General features: G+C 37.3%; 1 protein-coding gene across 3 annotated transcripts in view; it reads right to left on the reverse strand.

Annotated features, from left to right (window-relative positions):
• The window catches only part of FILIP1L (filamin A interacting protein 1-like), a 198,194-nt gene that overhangs the window by 57,357 nt on the left and 126,540 nt on the right, over positions 1-14,297 (reverse strand). For all 3 annotated transcript variants that reach the window (XM_014947303.1, XM_014947305.1, XM_014947304.1), the window contains one exon: positions 12,367-12,545. In XM_014947303.1, coding sequence (XP_014802789.1) covers positions 12,367-12,545 — 179 coding nt within the window. The remainder of the gene's footprint in view (positions 1-12,366; positions 12,546-14,297) is intronic.

Consider the following 14,297-nt stretch of genomic DNA (forward strand, 5'->3'; position numbering starts at 1 on the left):
ACCTTAGCTGAGTTATCTCCAAGTTACCACTTTTAGAGCCAAGATTTTAGTCCGTGTGAAGACACCTATCTTCAGTCAACTGAGTGGAGTTGTCATGAGTGTGTTTCCATGGACCAGCGCTGGGAGCTTAGGTGCCTGCCTCTCAACAGAGGTATCTGAACAAAGTCACTTGTCTTAGATGTCTTTATCTATAAACTGAATCACGCCTTTAATGTCAAACATGAAACAAAGTTTACATTTTGTTTCTGGACCTAATTTACAGCTACAGTTGAAAGCAGAGAGGGGAACATGAGTGTTAGGAGGGCAAAATTTGCTCCATGTGAAGAAGCTTACTAAAAGGGGATGTAATGTACCTATTAGAAGATAGTCTGGATATCTTGTATAAGAATGGAGAAAGGGAAACATTACCTGAAGAGAAAGTGAAGATTAGAATTCTTTTTGGGCTGCAACCAAAAAATACGTCTTTGACCATAATGACTGCAAAAATAAGTACATTTTATAGAGTTCATCACAAGAACCAAAAAGGAAATTAAATTGAATTATTTTAATACTAAGGACTGAAGTATCTGAGGACAGACAGATCAAACAGAATAAGCTTTTTTTTTTAAAAAAAAAAAAGAGAAGAAACCAATGCACAGTGCTTTCATAAAAATGTCTGCTTAGTATATACTTTATGAGCTGTAGCACATAGTTGCATGTACTCTCTTGCATTCAGGAAAAATACATAAGACAATGACAGTAAATAAGACTCGGCAGCGGTAATGACTTGCGGTGTGTTGTCCTTCCATTTTACACTTGAGGAAGGTGAGGTGTTGGTATTAAGTAAGGAAGTGTAATGACTTATTCAGTGTTATACAGCAAATCATCAGCTTTTCCCTTTCCTGCTGTAACCATAACAGCTGAACAAACAAGATAACGTGAGGAGAAGTTTCTTAATTAAGGTAGAGGTCTGGATGCTACAAGAAAGTGGAATGGTGTTCAGATGGTTCAGGATGTTTTTTTCTGCATTCATGGTCTTAGTGTCTTCTTTTATTGGGACCCAAGTACTCCTGTGTCCTAATTCTTGAAGACATTTCAGCATCTTAAACATTCGTCATATAGATTTTCCCTTACTGATTTTTTTTGTGTGGGTTCAACTGAAGAGCACTTGTGATATGTTCTCTCAAGCCTTTTTTAAGATAAACATAATCAAAGATATTTTCAGTGTTTTTCTTGTAAAAACTAACAGCCTCTCCCTTTATTCTTACAGACAGGATTGCTCTGCTTTATTTGGAATAATTTTTAAAGGCCAAACTGTTCCAGTGAGTTTAGCACCTTCATTCCTCTCCCCGTTTTTGTTAGCAACTGCTGCATGTCTGAATGCATTGGAAGTCTGTCTGCAGTTCTCTAAGAGACTGAAGGCTGCATGCCTCAGCTGTTTAGAAACCGTGACCCCACGTGATAGAACTTATTTCTTGAAAATTTGACTAAATATTTCATTATAGATGTTTTCAGGAGACTTTCGTATGGGTTCCTATAATCTCATTCTTTGATATTTTTTTTAGAAAGAAAAGAAGGAAAAATTGAAGATGGGATGTTCTATAACTATCCAAATATTCAGCTTTTGTAATAGCAAATCAAGATGCTGACTTTACTTCTTCATTTGGGTAGAGTATGGATAGGCAGCTGTTCCTGTAAGGTTTGTAAAAACAGCATTATTTGCTGTGGGGGAAAAAAATGAACCACGCTGTTTGTATAGTGAAACAAAATGAAATATAGATGTTTGTTTCATGGCTGGTTTTTTTTTAGTGTCCAATAATGCACAGGCTATTAGGCTTTCCCCCCTGTTAGGATGAACACAAAGTTCTTCAGCAATGTACTTTTACAGGGGTCAAACTGGACTCTTGCTTAATATCCTGGACACTGAAAGATATCCGTCTTAAGAACTCTGTAGGCATTTCATAATTTAGAGGTCTTTGCTTCTGTCTTGCATTTCATTTGAAATTAGCTGAGGGATGAGAAAATGGGATGATGATGGATAGGCACACAGCCATAAGAAACTCAATTAAAAAATGGCCTATGTAAACATCTATTTCAAACAATTGTAAATAACTAGTCAGACCCTTGAGTTTTGGTTTTATGCATGTCAAAAGTGCATAAAAAACATACTCATGCCGGGAAAGGGGTAAATGAACTGCTGTGAGCTCAGTTAGTCTTGCTTCAGTGCAGATACCAGGATTAACAGGAGGATAGAAGAGCAAAGCATTACTCAATTTAAGGACAGATGGGGAAGGAGAGCAAACTTGGCACATGATTCTGCTTTTCTTTCAACTGGCTGGAGTATTTCGTGTTTGCCTGATATCTGTCAGTTCTCTTCTTTACTATAGCTTCTTCTAATTAGTTGGTGAACCAAATGAATTGGTCTTGAGTTGTGCTTGAGTTATTTGTAGAATCTCTTCTTGAAAACGAGTGCTGCTTTGCATTTCTCTGGCTTTTTAAAGGGTGGAGTTTACCCACCAACTAATAGTTCATCAGTTTCTCATGCAAGTTTTTTTAGAACACTTAAATACCATTCAGTCTTGGTAAGGTGCTAGTAAGCTTGTTGCTTTGTGTTGTACAAATTTGATATAAAGCTTTTTCTATTACCGGTTCAACTTCAGATGGCTTCCCATACTCTTTATCCATAAAGAGAGTCTAATGTGAAAACCTTCTTGACTTCCCACACAGTGGAATCCAATGCTGTCCGTTAGGGAAAAATACAAATGTAAAAGACCTAAGGTCGTGGCCAATGATCCAAATTAATTTTATGCCTCAGTGTTCAGAGAAGTATGTCCAGAGCAATTCCATCTTCTCCACTTTGAGTAGGATGCAGGCTTCCCAATTCGGATGGATGGATTTCAACATACTAACATTTGTATTTCTTGTGTTTCTCTTCTTGTGTTATCTTTGCACATATTTTCCCCTTGGAGATGTCTTTATACTTAATTTTTTTATTCTGATGTTAAATTGCGTAGTTGGCTTTGGGAAGAGTATTTTAGTTTAGAGTATTTGATTTGCTGATACACAATTACATGGAATCTGCTTTGTCAGTGCTTCTGTGGTGCCTTGAGTGGTTTACTCTTTTATATGCTTTATTTAATGACTTTCCATCAATGTTATGTGTATATAGCCAACTTAAAGCTAGCTGTGTTAGTTGTTTTATGTTTTCTTCCATCTTATCTCAAACAGGTTGAATTTGAGAATCTCTGGCTTTCCAATATTTACACTGTGGGTTAGTTGGCGGTTCCAATGGGAACAAACCCCATAACTTGCTCCTCCTATTGAAATTTATGATTAGAAGCTTTGCAAACAGTTAAGCGTATTTAAATAGCTATTTTTTTGTTACGCTCCAGTGTGACATTTATCCAGCATGTAAAAATAACTGCAGGTTTCTGCACTTTCTACCTCTCCTCGTTATGTGGTAAGTGTCATTATTTTGGATTGATGGTCAGTAGTCTAGCACTTATATGATTATGTCTTTATATATGAACTTCATCTCACAGAAAGTCTGGATATGCTTTTACAGAGTTAAATATATTTGTATTATTACAGTCTCTCCACTTTTGTGCTTTCCTTTTTTTTTGTTAAAGCTGTACAGCGTCTATATCAACATAATTAGTTTTCTTATACTTATTTAGATACTGTATCAATAGTATAATCATATTACCTTGAATATTTTCTTCTCATACGCTTTGAGAAGCACATCCTATTCATGTCCACTTCTAAAACTAGAAAGTGTAACTAGACAGTTTAGTTTTTACATTGGATTCTTGGAGTTGCATTTTATAGGAACCCTTGCACCCTTGTTCCTTTGCTTGGTTCCTTTTTTTTTTTTTTTTTTTTAACTTTGCTTGGTTGAAATGCTGGTTGGTTAGACAGAGCTTTGCTATTCTTGTCAAACTTCATTAGCTACTTTAATGCTTTATTTCCAAGAATACAGAGTTTTAATGATTACAACCCTAATTGATGTGTCATCCTGAACTGTGCGTGTCTTTGTACCTGCCAACTTTCTGCTAATTTTAAGCAGTTTTTATCTTCATTTTAAACTTAAATACCAGCAGCCTATTTTTGTGTCATTTGAGGTAGAGTTTGCGCATCCCATTCCAAAAGTCTTTCCAAAGTCTAATAAAACTGAACCCTTTCTTCCTGCATCATTTTCTCAAAACTGACATGCTACTTTGCTGCCTGAACCTGCGCTTTGGTACTAGGATCACTTCAAAGATGTAGCCATGGAGACAGTCCTGTAGTCAGGGGGCTAAAAAGCTAATTTTGTCTTCAAGCACTTTGCAAATTCCGTCATAGGTTGTTATTTTTATCATAAACAGCTCCTTCTCAGTTTTCTCCGAGAAATGCTCGGGATGCCTCCTGGGTATCACAAAACCAACTATCTTTGCATTTAGTAATCAAAATACCCAAGGGCCTGAATGTGTATACTGGTTTGAGATTCTGCTCTCTACATATGTAAGCGTTAAACTGCACTCTTTACTGAAATGTTGGCAGTGAAATCTAAAATGATATGCAATGAATTTAAGATTAGTTACAGACAAGAAATTAAGACTAGACTAATCCTAAAATTTGATAATGCTTGTTAGCATGTATGAAAAACAGCTTGATATATAATTAATGTAAAATAAAACATTTGTTTTATGAAACTTAAGTAAAAGCTCTGTTGTTTGGAATACCTTCTTATCTTTCTTTGCATCTGAAGTTAATACAGAGCTAAAGAAGATGGGAATTCATAGAGGTCAGGATCTTGAATCTCTAAGGTACATTTCTTTAATAGAACTCTATATATAGAGTTACGTATCATGCTCTTTGGATGTTCACTATTGTAAGAAATGATGGTTTCCAAAAAGTTATTTTAAATCTTCTTACCCTTTGGTAAACTGAAGGCTTAAGAAGCTAGATCAGCTCAGTCTTTCTGCCCATTTATAGGTTCAGTACTGTGTATTTCAACCATCTTTTATTTCTAGGCCAAATACTACACTCAGGGAGACCTAAAACACATACAGATGATAACAATCATCTTCACTGTCTTTTCAGGAGAGTTGAAAAGTATAAACTCTGGGTTTATTCGTTGCTCTTTCAGTCAGAGCTACAGTGTTGGCTGTTAGGTTGTGTTCATAGAGCATGAGAAAACTGGGTTCTGAACCAAAGATGATCTATATAGGGCTGATATTTCAATAAGAGTTGTGGACGACTAGCAATTAATAACATGGTTTTATGGATGTGGGGCTGGGTTACAATAGTGAAGCTTTGATGAGTATGTTTACAAGGTCCTTTAAGTTTTAATATAGTGCTTTTCATTAAGTTTATTTATAATCTATAGTTTTTATTGGCTATACTTAAATCTAGTCTATAAGGATTTTGAAGGTTTATAGCAAACTTAAAGAGATATAAAAAGTTAAGTAACTTTATCCAGTGAGTGCGTTTATCCAAATATGTCATCAAACTTCTCAATTTCTTTTTTAGAAGGCCAGTTAGGGACAGACTGACTCATTCTCCTGTCTGACAGAACACAAAGACATCCAGAGTTTAGCTGGCAAGACTATTGAAAAAAAGGGAGAATTTTAGGATTTCAGGGAGTGTGTCTTGCTTCTTAGTTCCCTAGTTGGATGTAAGAGAAAATTTTCAAATGAGAAACATGTGAAATCTTGTCTAAACATCTGAATAAGCGATGTCCCAATTTCCTGATGACTTAAATGCAAATCGTAGGATCTGAACATTCCTAAAAGTCATCTTAGTAGTCATAAATTTATACGTCAGAATAACGTTTACAGTGCTAAGAATTTTCTGATAACCCTAAAATTCTTAGCATACAAATCAAATTGAAGGACGGATGCATGGGTTCCCTTTCTGCTAGGTTTTATTTCCTTTTCCACAGGATCGTCAGGTGGTGTTCAGGTGTTTTCCCAGGTTATGAGGAGGAAGGAGGCTAGTGTAGCATGTAAGGAAGTGCAAGTGGGATGATGTGTGCTTCTTTCATACGTGTATATAAGCTCAAAGATTTTGTAGCTGGACATAAATGCGTTGAAGCTCATAGTATGCCATGGGAAACTTGGTTATGAGTTTAGACCACAGGTCTTGATAACTGATGTGTGACCTGCATTCTCTGTTCTCATGGCCATTTTGCTCTTGCCCATTCTTAGGATATGAAACTAATTATAACATATAGAAGTCACTTAAAATTTTCTGCCATGAGAAAGGTCTTAACTTCATTGAGATTTCTCCTCCTCCACACACTCGAACAGGAGTATAATTTTTCCCATAGCAATAATTTGTTCTGGAAAGTTATGATAGTGTCAAACTTTCTATCTCAGAGAAGAACTTATAGCTTTTTCTCTCTATCTGATGTTGTGTGTTTCCTTTTCAAACTCTAGTTAGAAAACCCTGTGCCAATTTCTCCCTCTCTCCCAGCCCCGCCCTGCAATGAATCAGAAGTGCACCGTGTCTTTTTTTGGTCACAGGTCTTGGTGCAGTCATCCGTTTCTATTGTTGCTTATGATTAGACTAGTTATGCTGTGCTCCACGTGGAGCAGCACACTCAGTCTTATTTGGAAATGTAAATTGGTGACTAGAGCGAGTGCCCCATTACTGAGGGCAGTGCCTCACCATGAGCATATTTGGCCAGGGCTTCATCTCCACGCTGGTCACTGGTTAGGTTCCAAGCAGAGTATATGGAGTTGGTGTTGATTTACAAGAGCCGTAAATATTCTGAGACTTGCCATCTTAGAAAGATCATCTTTCTCTTCGGGCTCTGACACTATGGTTGAAAGTGCTGACCAGAGCTATCACCAGGGTTGTCTTCCACCATCATCCCTTTCAGAAGGATTTATGCCCCACTCATGAGGGTAGAGAGGGTAGCAGTGTAGGAGAACATCATTTGACTAAGGTTTTCCATTGTGTTCTCCCCAGCCTCAAAGTATGCAGTGATAGTATTGGTTGGTAATCGTGACAATTTACCTGAAGCAGTGAACAGACAGCTTATGTGCTCAGAATTAAAAAAAAAAATATATATATATATTAAAAAAATAAATATAAAAATAAATATAAGCCTCACGTCTCTGTCATTGCACGAATGTAAGTGGAGTTGCATGAGAAATGGTTACCACCTAGATCTTGTAGGTGGAATAATTTAGAATTGCACCGTGGATCTAGGGAATTTCTCAGTTGTGTTAACACTGAATTGAAAGCCCTGTTTCTATTTGTGTTTATTCTTAGTCTTTGTTTTGAATAAACATAACAAGACCTTATTTAACAGTTTCATTTTTTTTAATCCCTTTGTTAACCTGGATTATTTTTATTAAGATAAAGCATTTCAGCCTTCCATCATGCACAGAAACTGTTGCAGAAATCTTTGAATCCTTGAATTTTGACACGGGTTTGATTTCACAACATCTGTTGAAAGTTATGTAGTGCAACGGTACATAGTTTTTCACGTACGAGCATGAGGTAATTAATCTGTGTACATCACTTCCTTGAGCCTGTCTTTGTGCCTCAGTGGTATTATTAGTGGGACCGTCCCATTGGGGTGTAATGCAGAATAAGAATGCTAATGTTTTGCTTGTGGCGGGTCTCTCTTATTCACCTAGAGAACACTAGATACCCATGAAAAAGGTCAAATGTACAGAGATCTGGCATCCATTTCACAACTTGCAAGACATAGTCTCAGGCATATGTAATATATATAAGTCATTGCCAGAAAGCTAAAAGGAAATGATTGCATTTGAGTACAATGCAATCTACAACAATAGTTCAGTGTGCATGAAATTAAAAACTGCTGGTAACACATGGAGAATAAATAAGTCGACAGTGTTTATTTTTACTGTAGCTTTCTATAGAGATAAGATCCTGCTTCTTATAATATTTAATTGGCTTCATTAAGAAAAACAGCAAATATTAATTATACCCACTGTTGTAGAATATTGAATTTTCCAGAGCTGGACATGCAATATATTGTTATTCCAACGTGTGAATGTGTCAGAATAAAAAATACAGCACTGTTATGCTGACAACATACTAACACACTTCACCTTTTGGCTGAGATGGTTCTTTCTCTCCTTGATGCCCTGTCCCAGTTTTCAAGCATTTCTCACTTGACCTACTGTGTGTAGCAATTACTTTCATTTGATACTGTCAAAAAAACAAAGCAAGCCACTTAACCTAGAATGCTCAGTTTTATAAAAACACCTTTCTTACCTACTCAGTACCTAAGCAGGATTATAACATGACATGATTTAATTTTGGTACATTTTTAGTGTGATGTTTAGTCCATCTAATAACATTGCATGAGAGAGTAAGGGTGTACTGTAAAGGTACACTAGAGGAAATACATAGCTTTAATGCAGTAATGAGAGTGCCTCCAGTGAAGAGACATAGAGAGGTGAAATAGCTGATATGGAAATGATAAAAAAATATTTTTGAAGTGAGGGTCTGTAAAAGGATTTAGTTATTTGGATGGACAGAAATATACGTTTGGTTTATTTGAGTGGGTTTGGTAGGTTTTTTGGGGGTTTGTTGGGGAGTGGGGAGGGGTGGTGTTTGTTTATAATTTTATTTTTTATTTTCTTGGACATGCTATGAAAGAATTTTTGAGGTCATGTAGAAAATTTACCTATGTATGACAGGCCAAGTGATAAGCAGTATGACTTTGTTACTCTAGTTTTAAGAACTGAGGTATTTATTAGAGAATCTTAAGGATGAAGCTGAGGGCAGGGAGATTAAAAAAGTGGGTTTCCTTCTAGTCTTATGGAGTTGGGGATGATGGCAGGTTGCTCACAAATGGTGAGATTTGTTGATGTGATGGTGGTTGGAGTAGATTTGAGTCATTAATATAGAGATAATGGCTGACTTTGAGTTTCTGTGAGGCAAAACACAGAATGAATGGATAAAGGATAAGACCTAAAGAATAAGACCTGTGGAGTCCTATCGACAAAGCAGAGGTGGACAATGAGAAGCTTCCAACCCAGATTACACTGCGGAGACACTTCAAGAAATGAGTCTTACTTGAGTTGCAGAAACCCTGTGTGGGTAAGATGGAAAGGAAGTGCTTAAAACTCATTTGTGTCCAAGGCAGTGAAAAGATCAGAGACAATGAAGATGGATTAGGTTCAGAGGTTTGCTAGGGGGGAAGTTATTGAACCTGTAATGAGAGCAGTTTCAGTTGAACATGGGGCATAAGCCAGACTAGAATGATGCCTACAATGAAATTGAGGGAAAGGGTCTCCTGGTGAGGATGGCAAAGACTGCATCAAGAACCTTGGCAGCCAACAGAATCACTGGACATCTTCAATAGTTAGCTGGACAGGGGTCTGAGCAACCTGATCTGACTCTGAAGTTAGTCCTGCACTCAGCAGGTTGTGCTGGAGACATTAGGAGATCCCTTCTAGCCTGTATCACTCAACAGAGCATCATATTAACTGCCTGATCTTGAGGGGTGCAGCAGTTGGAGCAACAACCACAGTGTTTTATGATGTTTTGTTAGATGGGAAAGACTACAGTTGTGAGACTTTTGCAGGTTAGGTTCCATTTTTTATGCTTGGTGAATGCTGACCCTCCAGAAGGGTATAATAATAACTTTTATTGGAACACTGAAAAAGCCCTTTATTTAATGTTTTTAGAAGAAATGCCTGATACAGTGGTATAGTGTTTGGTTGGCTAGCTTACATTTTTTCACTTCCTTAGAGCATAAGGAATAAGTTTCCTTTTAGGAAATGTTGGATTATCTTATATGTAAACAATTGTGTTTTCTTCTCTGGACTATGTTGTCTATATGACCTTTGTGAGTGTGAACTAAGAGCTAAAGCAAAACATTATGATGGCTTTCCTCCCTGTAGGAAAACACCCCTCATCTTAGTAGATGATCTTTAAACTAAAGATATTATTAATAGCTGCTGTACCAATCTGCACAGTTCTGAATTCCTTTTTATCACTTATCATAACTGCCTTTAAAAATCTATTACATTGCTTATGAGGAAACTGCTATTTTTTTTCCTGTCCTGTTGAATAACATTCGCTTATTTAATGGGTGTATGTTCACAATAAAGCTTTGCCCTTTGTCTAGTTGAGAGTCCATACAGTATCTAGAAAGTCTGAAGATGGGACACACCTATACATTGGGAGATTTCTTCCTTTCCTCCAATTTAACCCTTTTACCCCAAGGTACCTGTGACTGGTTTCTTCCTCTCATACCTTCATTATCTTTCTCTGTTTAGAAAATGGTGTATGACTGTGCTTACATAATATTTAAAACTCCTTAATATTTTCAGAGGAATTGGGAGAAGGGGGACCAAAAATTCATTTGCCATTGCTTTATATATGAAACATTTCTGTTTGTTCTTAATCAAAATGCAAAATTCACATCCTGAGAGGATTTAAATTGGACTAAAGTTTTTGAAAGAAAAAAAAAGGTCACTTTGCAGTGTGTGTCCTGAATGTCAGGTCAGGCAGGCTAATGTAGAAAGAACTGTGCCTTAACTTGCTGAGTGGGTTTTTTTGCTTATGTGCTTTTTTGTTGGTTTTTGTTTGGGTTTTTTTTTTTTTCTGTTATGGCAGGCAATTGCGTGGAGATCTTGATGGCGACATTACTTGGCAAACGTTTTGGAATCGGCTCAATATGTGACATCACACCCCCTTAAGGTTTTCCACATAAAATACGTCCTCCAAAGAAAATACAAAAATTGAGACTTAATCTGAAATCTATTATTACATCCTCTAAGGTCTCATTAGGCACCTCAGTATTTCCCCTCCCCCGTTCCCCTTTTTTCCAGTCTGATAGACTAAATGTTGCAGACAATAGTGGTAAATGTTTTATAGTCTTCTTGGGGGGAATACGGAGGAGGGGCAGGGAAGAGAGTTTTAATCCCACGTATACCCTCTTTTCACCAAGAAAAAAGTACAAAGACTCTGATGCTTAGTCTTTCCTTCTGTGTAGCTTTTCATGCTGTGTGAGCACATGTGTCTGATGTAACATTTTGCCACTTTTAGCAACTGCAGTTGTTTAGCTCTGTCTCTAAGAGGTGAGTGTCTGATAGTTTTTGAGAAAAAGACAGCAGAGGTAAAAATTTGCATTCATCTCAGGTTTTGGTTCCTGGGGTGATGATGCTTCACAAAAACAGTTTTTAAAGAAAAAAAAGTGAGTTCTGTGTCTTGTGGGGGGACTTGGTATATGCTTTTTTGTGTGTTCCTGTGCTTGCCTGCATCTGTATACATTTCTCTGAGAAGCAAAGGGGGTTTTTTTGCCCAGCAGCTTTAATTGCAATCCATAAATATGGCTGCATACTCAGTGGGAAGCATATGTGCTATCTTTGATAGACCTGCAGGAGAGAGGTGTAGTGCGAAGGGTGAACACTGCCAAAATACATGGAACATGATGTTACACAGGCGAAGCAGAGGAAGAATTATCTGTGCATAATGTGAGTTTAGAATAGGCTTGACGTTCTCACACCCAAACATTTCCATCTGGAAGCTGTTCCTAAGCGAAAGGAAACAGAGACAATATTCTCCTATCTTCTGGTGTAGCTATCCAGGGAATAGGAAGTGTTCTTCGATAATTTTTTTTATTTTTTTTTTTTCCCCTTAGATGTTCTTCGATAATTTTTTTTTTTTTTTTTTTTCCCCTTAGGATGTGCTCAGTTTATTGCAGATTTGGAGAAGCCGTAGTTTAAAGTGGCTTTTTTAAAGACAGTAACTGACATTATATTCTTCCCAACCTTTCTGAGAATTGGTGGTGAAACCCTCACACCGTGCTTAAATGAGCTGTGGTGCTTCTAGGTTATGTTTAAAAATGAAGTTGAATTTATGGTTTTTATGCCAATCCTGATATAAGAACATTATGGCATTCTTGTTTTCAAAGCTTTCTGTAAATTATCCTCTGCCTTTGCTTTCGTCACTCTGTAGTCCTGTGGTCTGTCCAAATACCACCTATTTTTCCTCAAGTCTTTTTCTTCCGCCATCAAAGGCTGCATGCCTGATTTCATATTCAGTTACTCACATCCTGTAGCATCACTGAGCATCTTAAACGTGCTGAAAGGGTCACTTGCTTCATGTTGGTTGTAACTTTACACATTTGCTTATCTCCCTGTCTTCTCTGTAGTGTAACATCCCGGTCATCTTGCCACAGTGCAGATTAAGCTGCTAACCATCTGACTTACCTCACCTGCTTGTGGAGATGTACACACTACTGTTATCTAGGAGTAATTAGTCATGTTTTCACAGCTGAACTCTCAAAATACAACTCTGCAAATATTTCCAATTTTTAGTGGATGCAGAATAAGAAGGTGGACAGATCCTCAGATGAAATGTTAAATTGTAGGTATTTCTTTGTACTATGGCAAGAGGTAACCTTACCTTTCACGTTCTTGTTCCAGGAAGTTTGTAAACTCATCGCTTTTTTCCATGTATTTGCTGTGCTTCCGCTTCTCCTCTTCTAGTTCATGCAGTGTCTGTCTGTGTGATTTTTCTACCATGAGAAGTTGCTCCAGCATTCGTCTGTAAGTTTCCTTCTGTTTCTCTACAACTTTATCAAGCTACAAAAAAAAGCAAAAACTCCTGAAGTCTTTTGAAACTCTTACTTGCTCAGGCTTTCATTAATGAGGCTTACTAATATAAAATTCGTTTAATAGTCTAATGGCCCAGTCCTTTGCTATCTGTTTGGAAAGGTTTATTTAGTTCTGTCAGTCTAATTCTGACAAATTAGAAAAATAAGTTAAGGTACTGTTTTACGGGACCCTCAGTCACCTTCTGTTCCTCCTCCTGCCATGACTGATCCTCAACAGCTACTAATTAACAGTTACTGTTCCCAGGGCTGTGCTTTTCTCATTGATCATTGCGGTAGAGAAACAGATGTCCTGGCAGAAGAAGCCTTTGCTTCACACGGAGTAGACCGACTTGGTTGAATAGAAATAGCTGCCTCATTTGTGGCTGCATAGGAAATGAGAGCATTGAATTGGCTTTGTAAGGGAGACAGGTAGATTAAAAAGCAGTTTTCCTCTGGTTTCACAGTAAATGCATGGTAGAACCAAGAGTGGGAAACACTTCTGTCTCCTGTGCTTGCTCTGAGTTTCTGGAATAAGTGAGTGCTAAATTTGAAATGGTTGGAAGTATTCTTAAGTGTTTTTATTTAATGGTGGCATTTCCTGTTTTGTTCCTCAAATTTCACACATTGTAAAGGGATTTGCCTTGCAGGTGGCACCTTTATAGCACACTCTGAACATCAAATTCCCTTCTCTTCCCTAAGGATTCTTTCTGAGCTTCTACCTATTATATAGTAATGTTTTAATTAAAATAATCTGGTTTAAGTTTTGGTAATAATTTTTAGTTTTTTCTAAACCACAGAGGTATTGGCATAATTGTTCACTGGAGTTATGCTGTTAAACAAAATGATTTCCACAAACTAAGAGAAAATTGTCATTCTGAGGATTCTTTTATAATTTTGAATTCAGTATGTGATGGATGGAATTATGCAAGTGTGTATGTATGAAATCAGAACGGGTTTCCTCCTTAGGCATTACTGATCTAGCTGAAGTTTGAAGAATGCTCACTGGACACCACCTAAAGACCTGGGAAGAGTCTGTACTAGTGAGAATCTTCGTTCCCTGCTCATTCCCTTTGCCCTGTGGAGGCTGCCTCCCTCATCAGGTTAACACAGGAATTCTCATATCCTTTTTGGAAAAGAGACATTTTGAGCTTAAAGCCTAGTGCTTCCTTTTAACCACAGTCTATTCTAGTAGGTCAGGCTGCTTTGCAGTCCTTCTCTATTAATAGGAAAGAATTCACAAATGAGCAGTGTGGGAAGCAAGGCTGGTTCTGGTTCTCCAGTGTTTCCCCTACAAGGAATTCCATGTGCCACAAGAAACACTGGGGCTTCAGATTCTTAGGGCCACTGCTTATTTTGGACAATTTAATTCCAAGCACTATGATTAATTATTTTTTCCTCATGTTTATTCAGTTTGGCCAATAGAAGTGATGATAGAACTGGAATGCCTAAAATTGAGTTTCTTGAATGAATAAGAATATCCTCAATTTCTGCATCAGCTTCCAAGTCTCCTCTTGTTTGCGTCAACTTCTTTTTAAGCTTTATATATTCTCTTACGTTTCTTGTAAATCATTGTTAATTTATTTTTTTGGTGACACTGCTATGAATAAGGATAAAGAAACCATTGACAAGACTTTGAAGATGGTTTGAGTCCAAAATATTCCAACAGAAATCTGGACCATTTTGAGAATTGCCCATTCTTTCCCCTGTGACTTTAGAAGTGTCTTTTCTGTTCCAACATAGC

Source organism: Calidris pugnax, unplaced genomic scaffold (genome assembly GCF_001431845.1).
Source record: "Calidris pugnax isolate Ruff unplaced genomic scaffold, ASM143184v1 scaffold95, whole genome shotgun sequence".
Classification (NCBI taxonomy): Eukaryota; Metazoa; Chordata; class Aves; order Charadriiformes; family Scolopacidae; genus Calidris; species Calidris pugnax.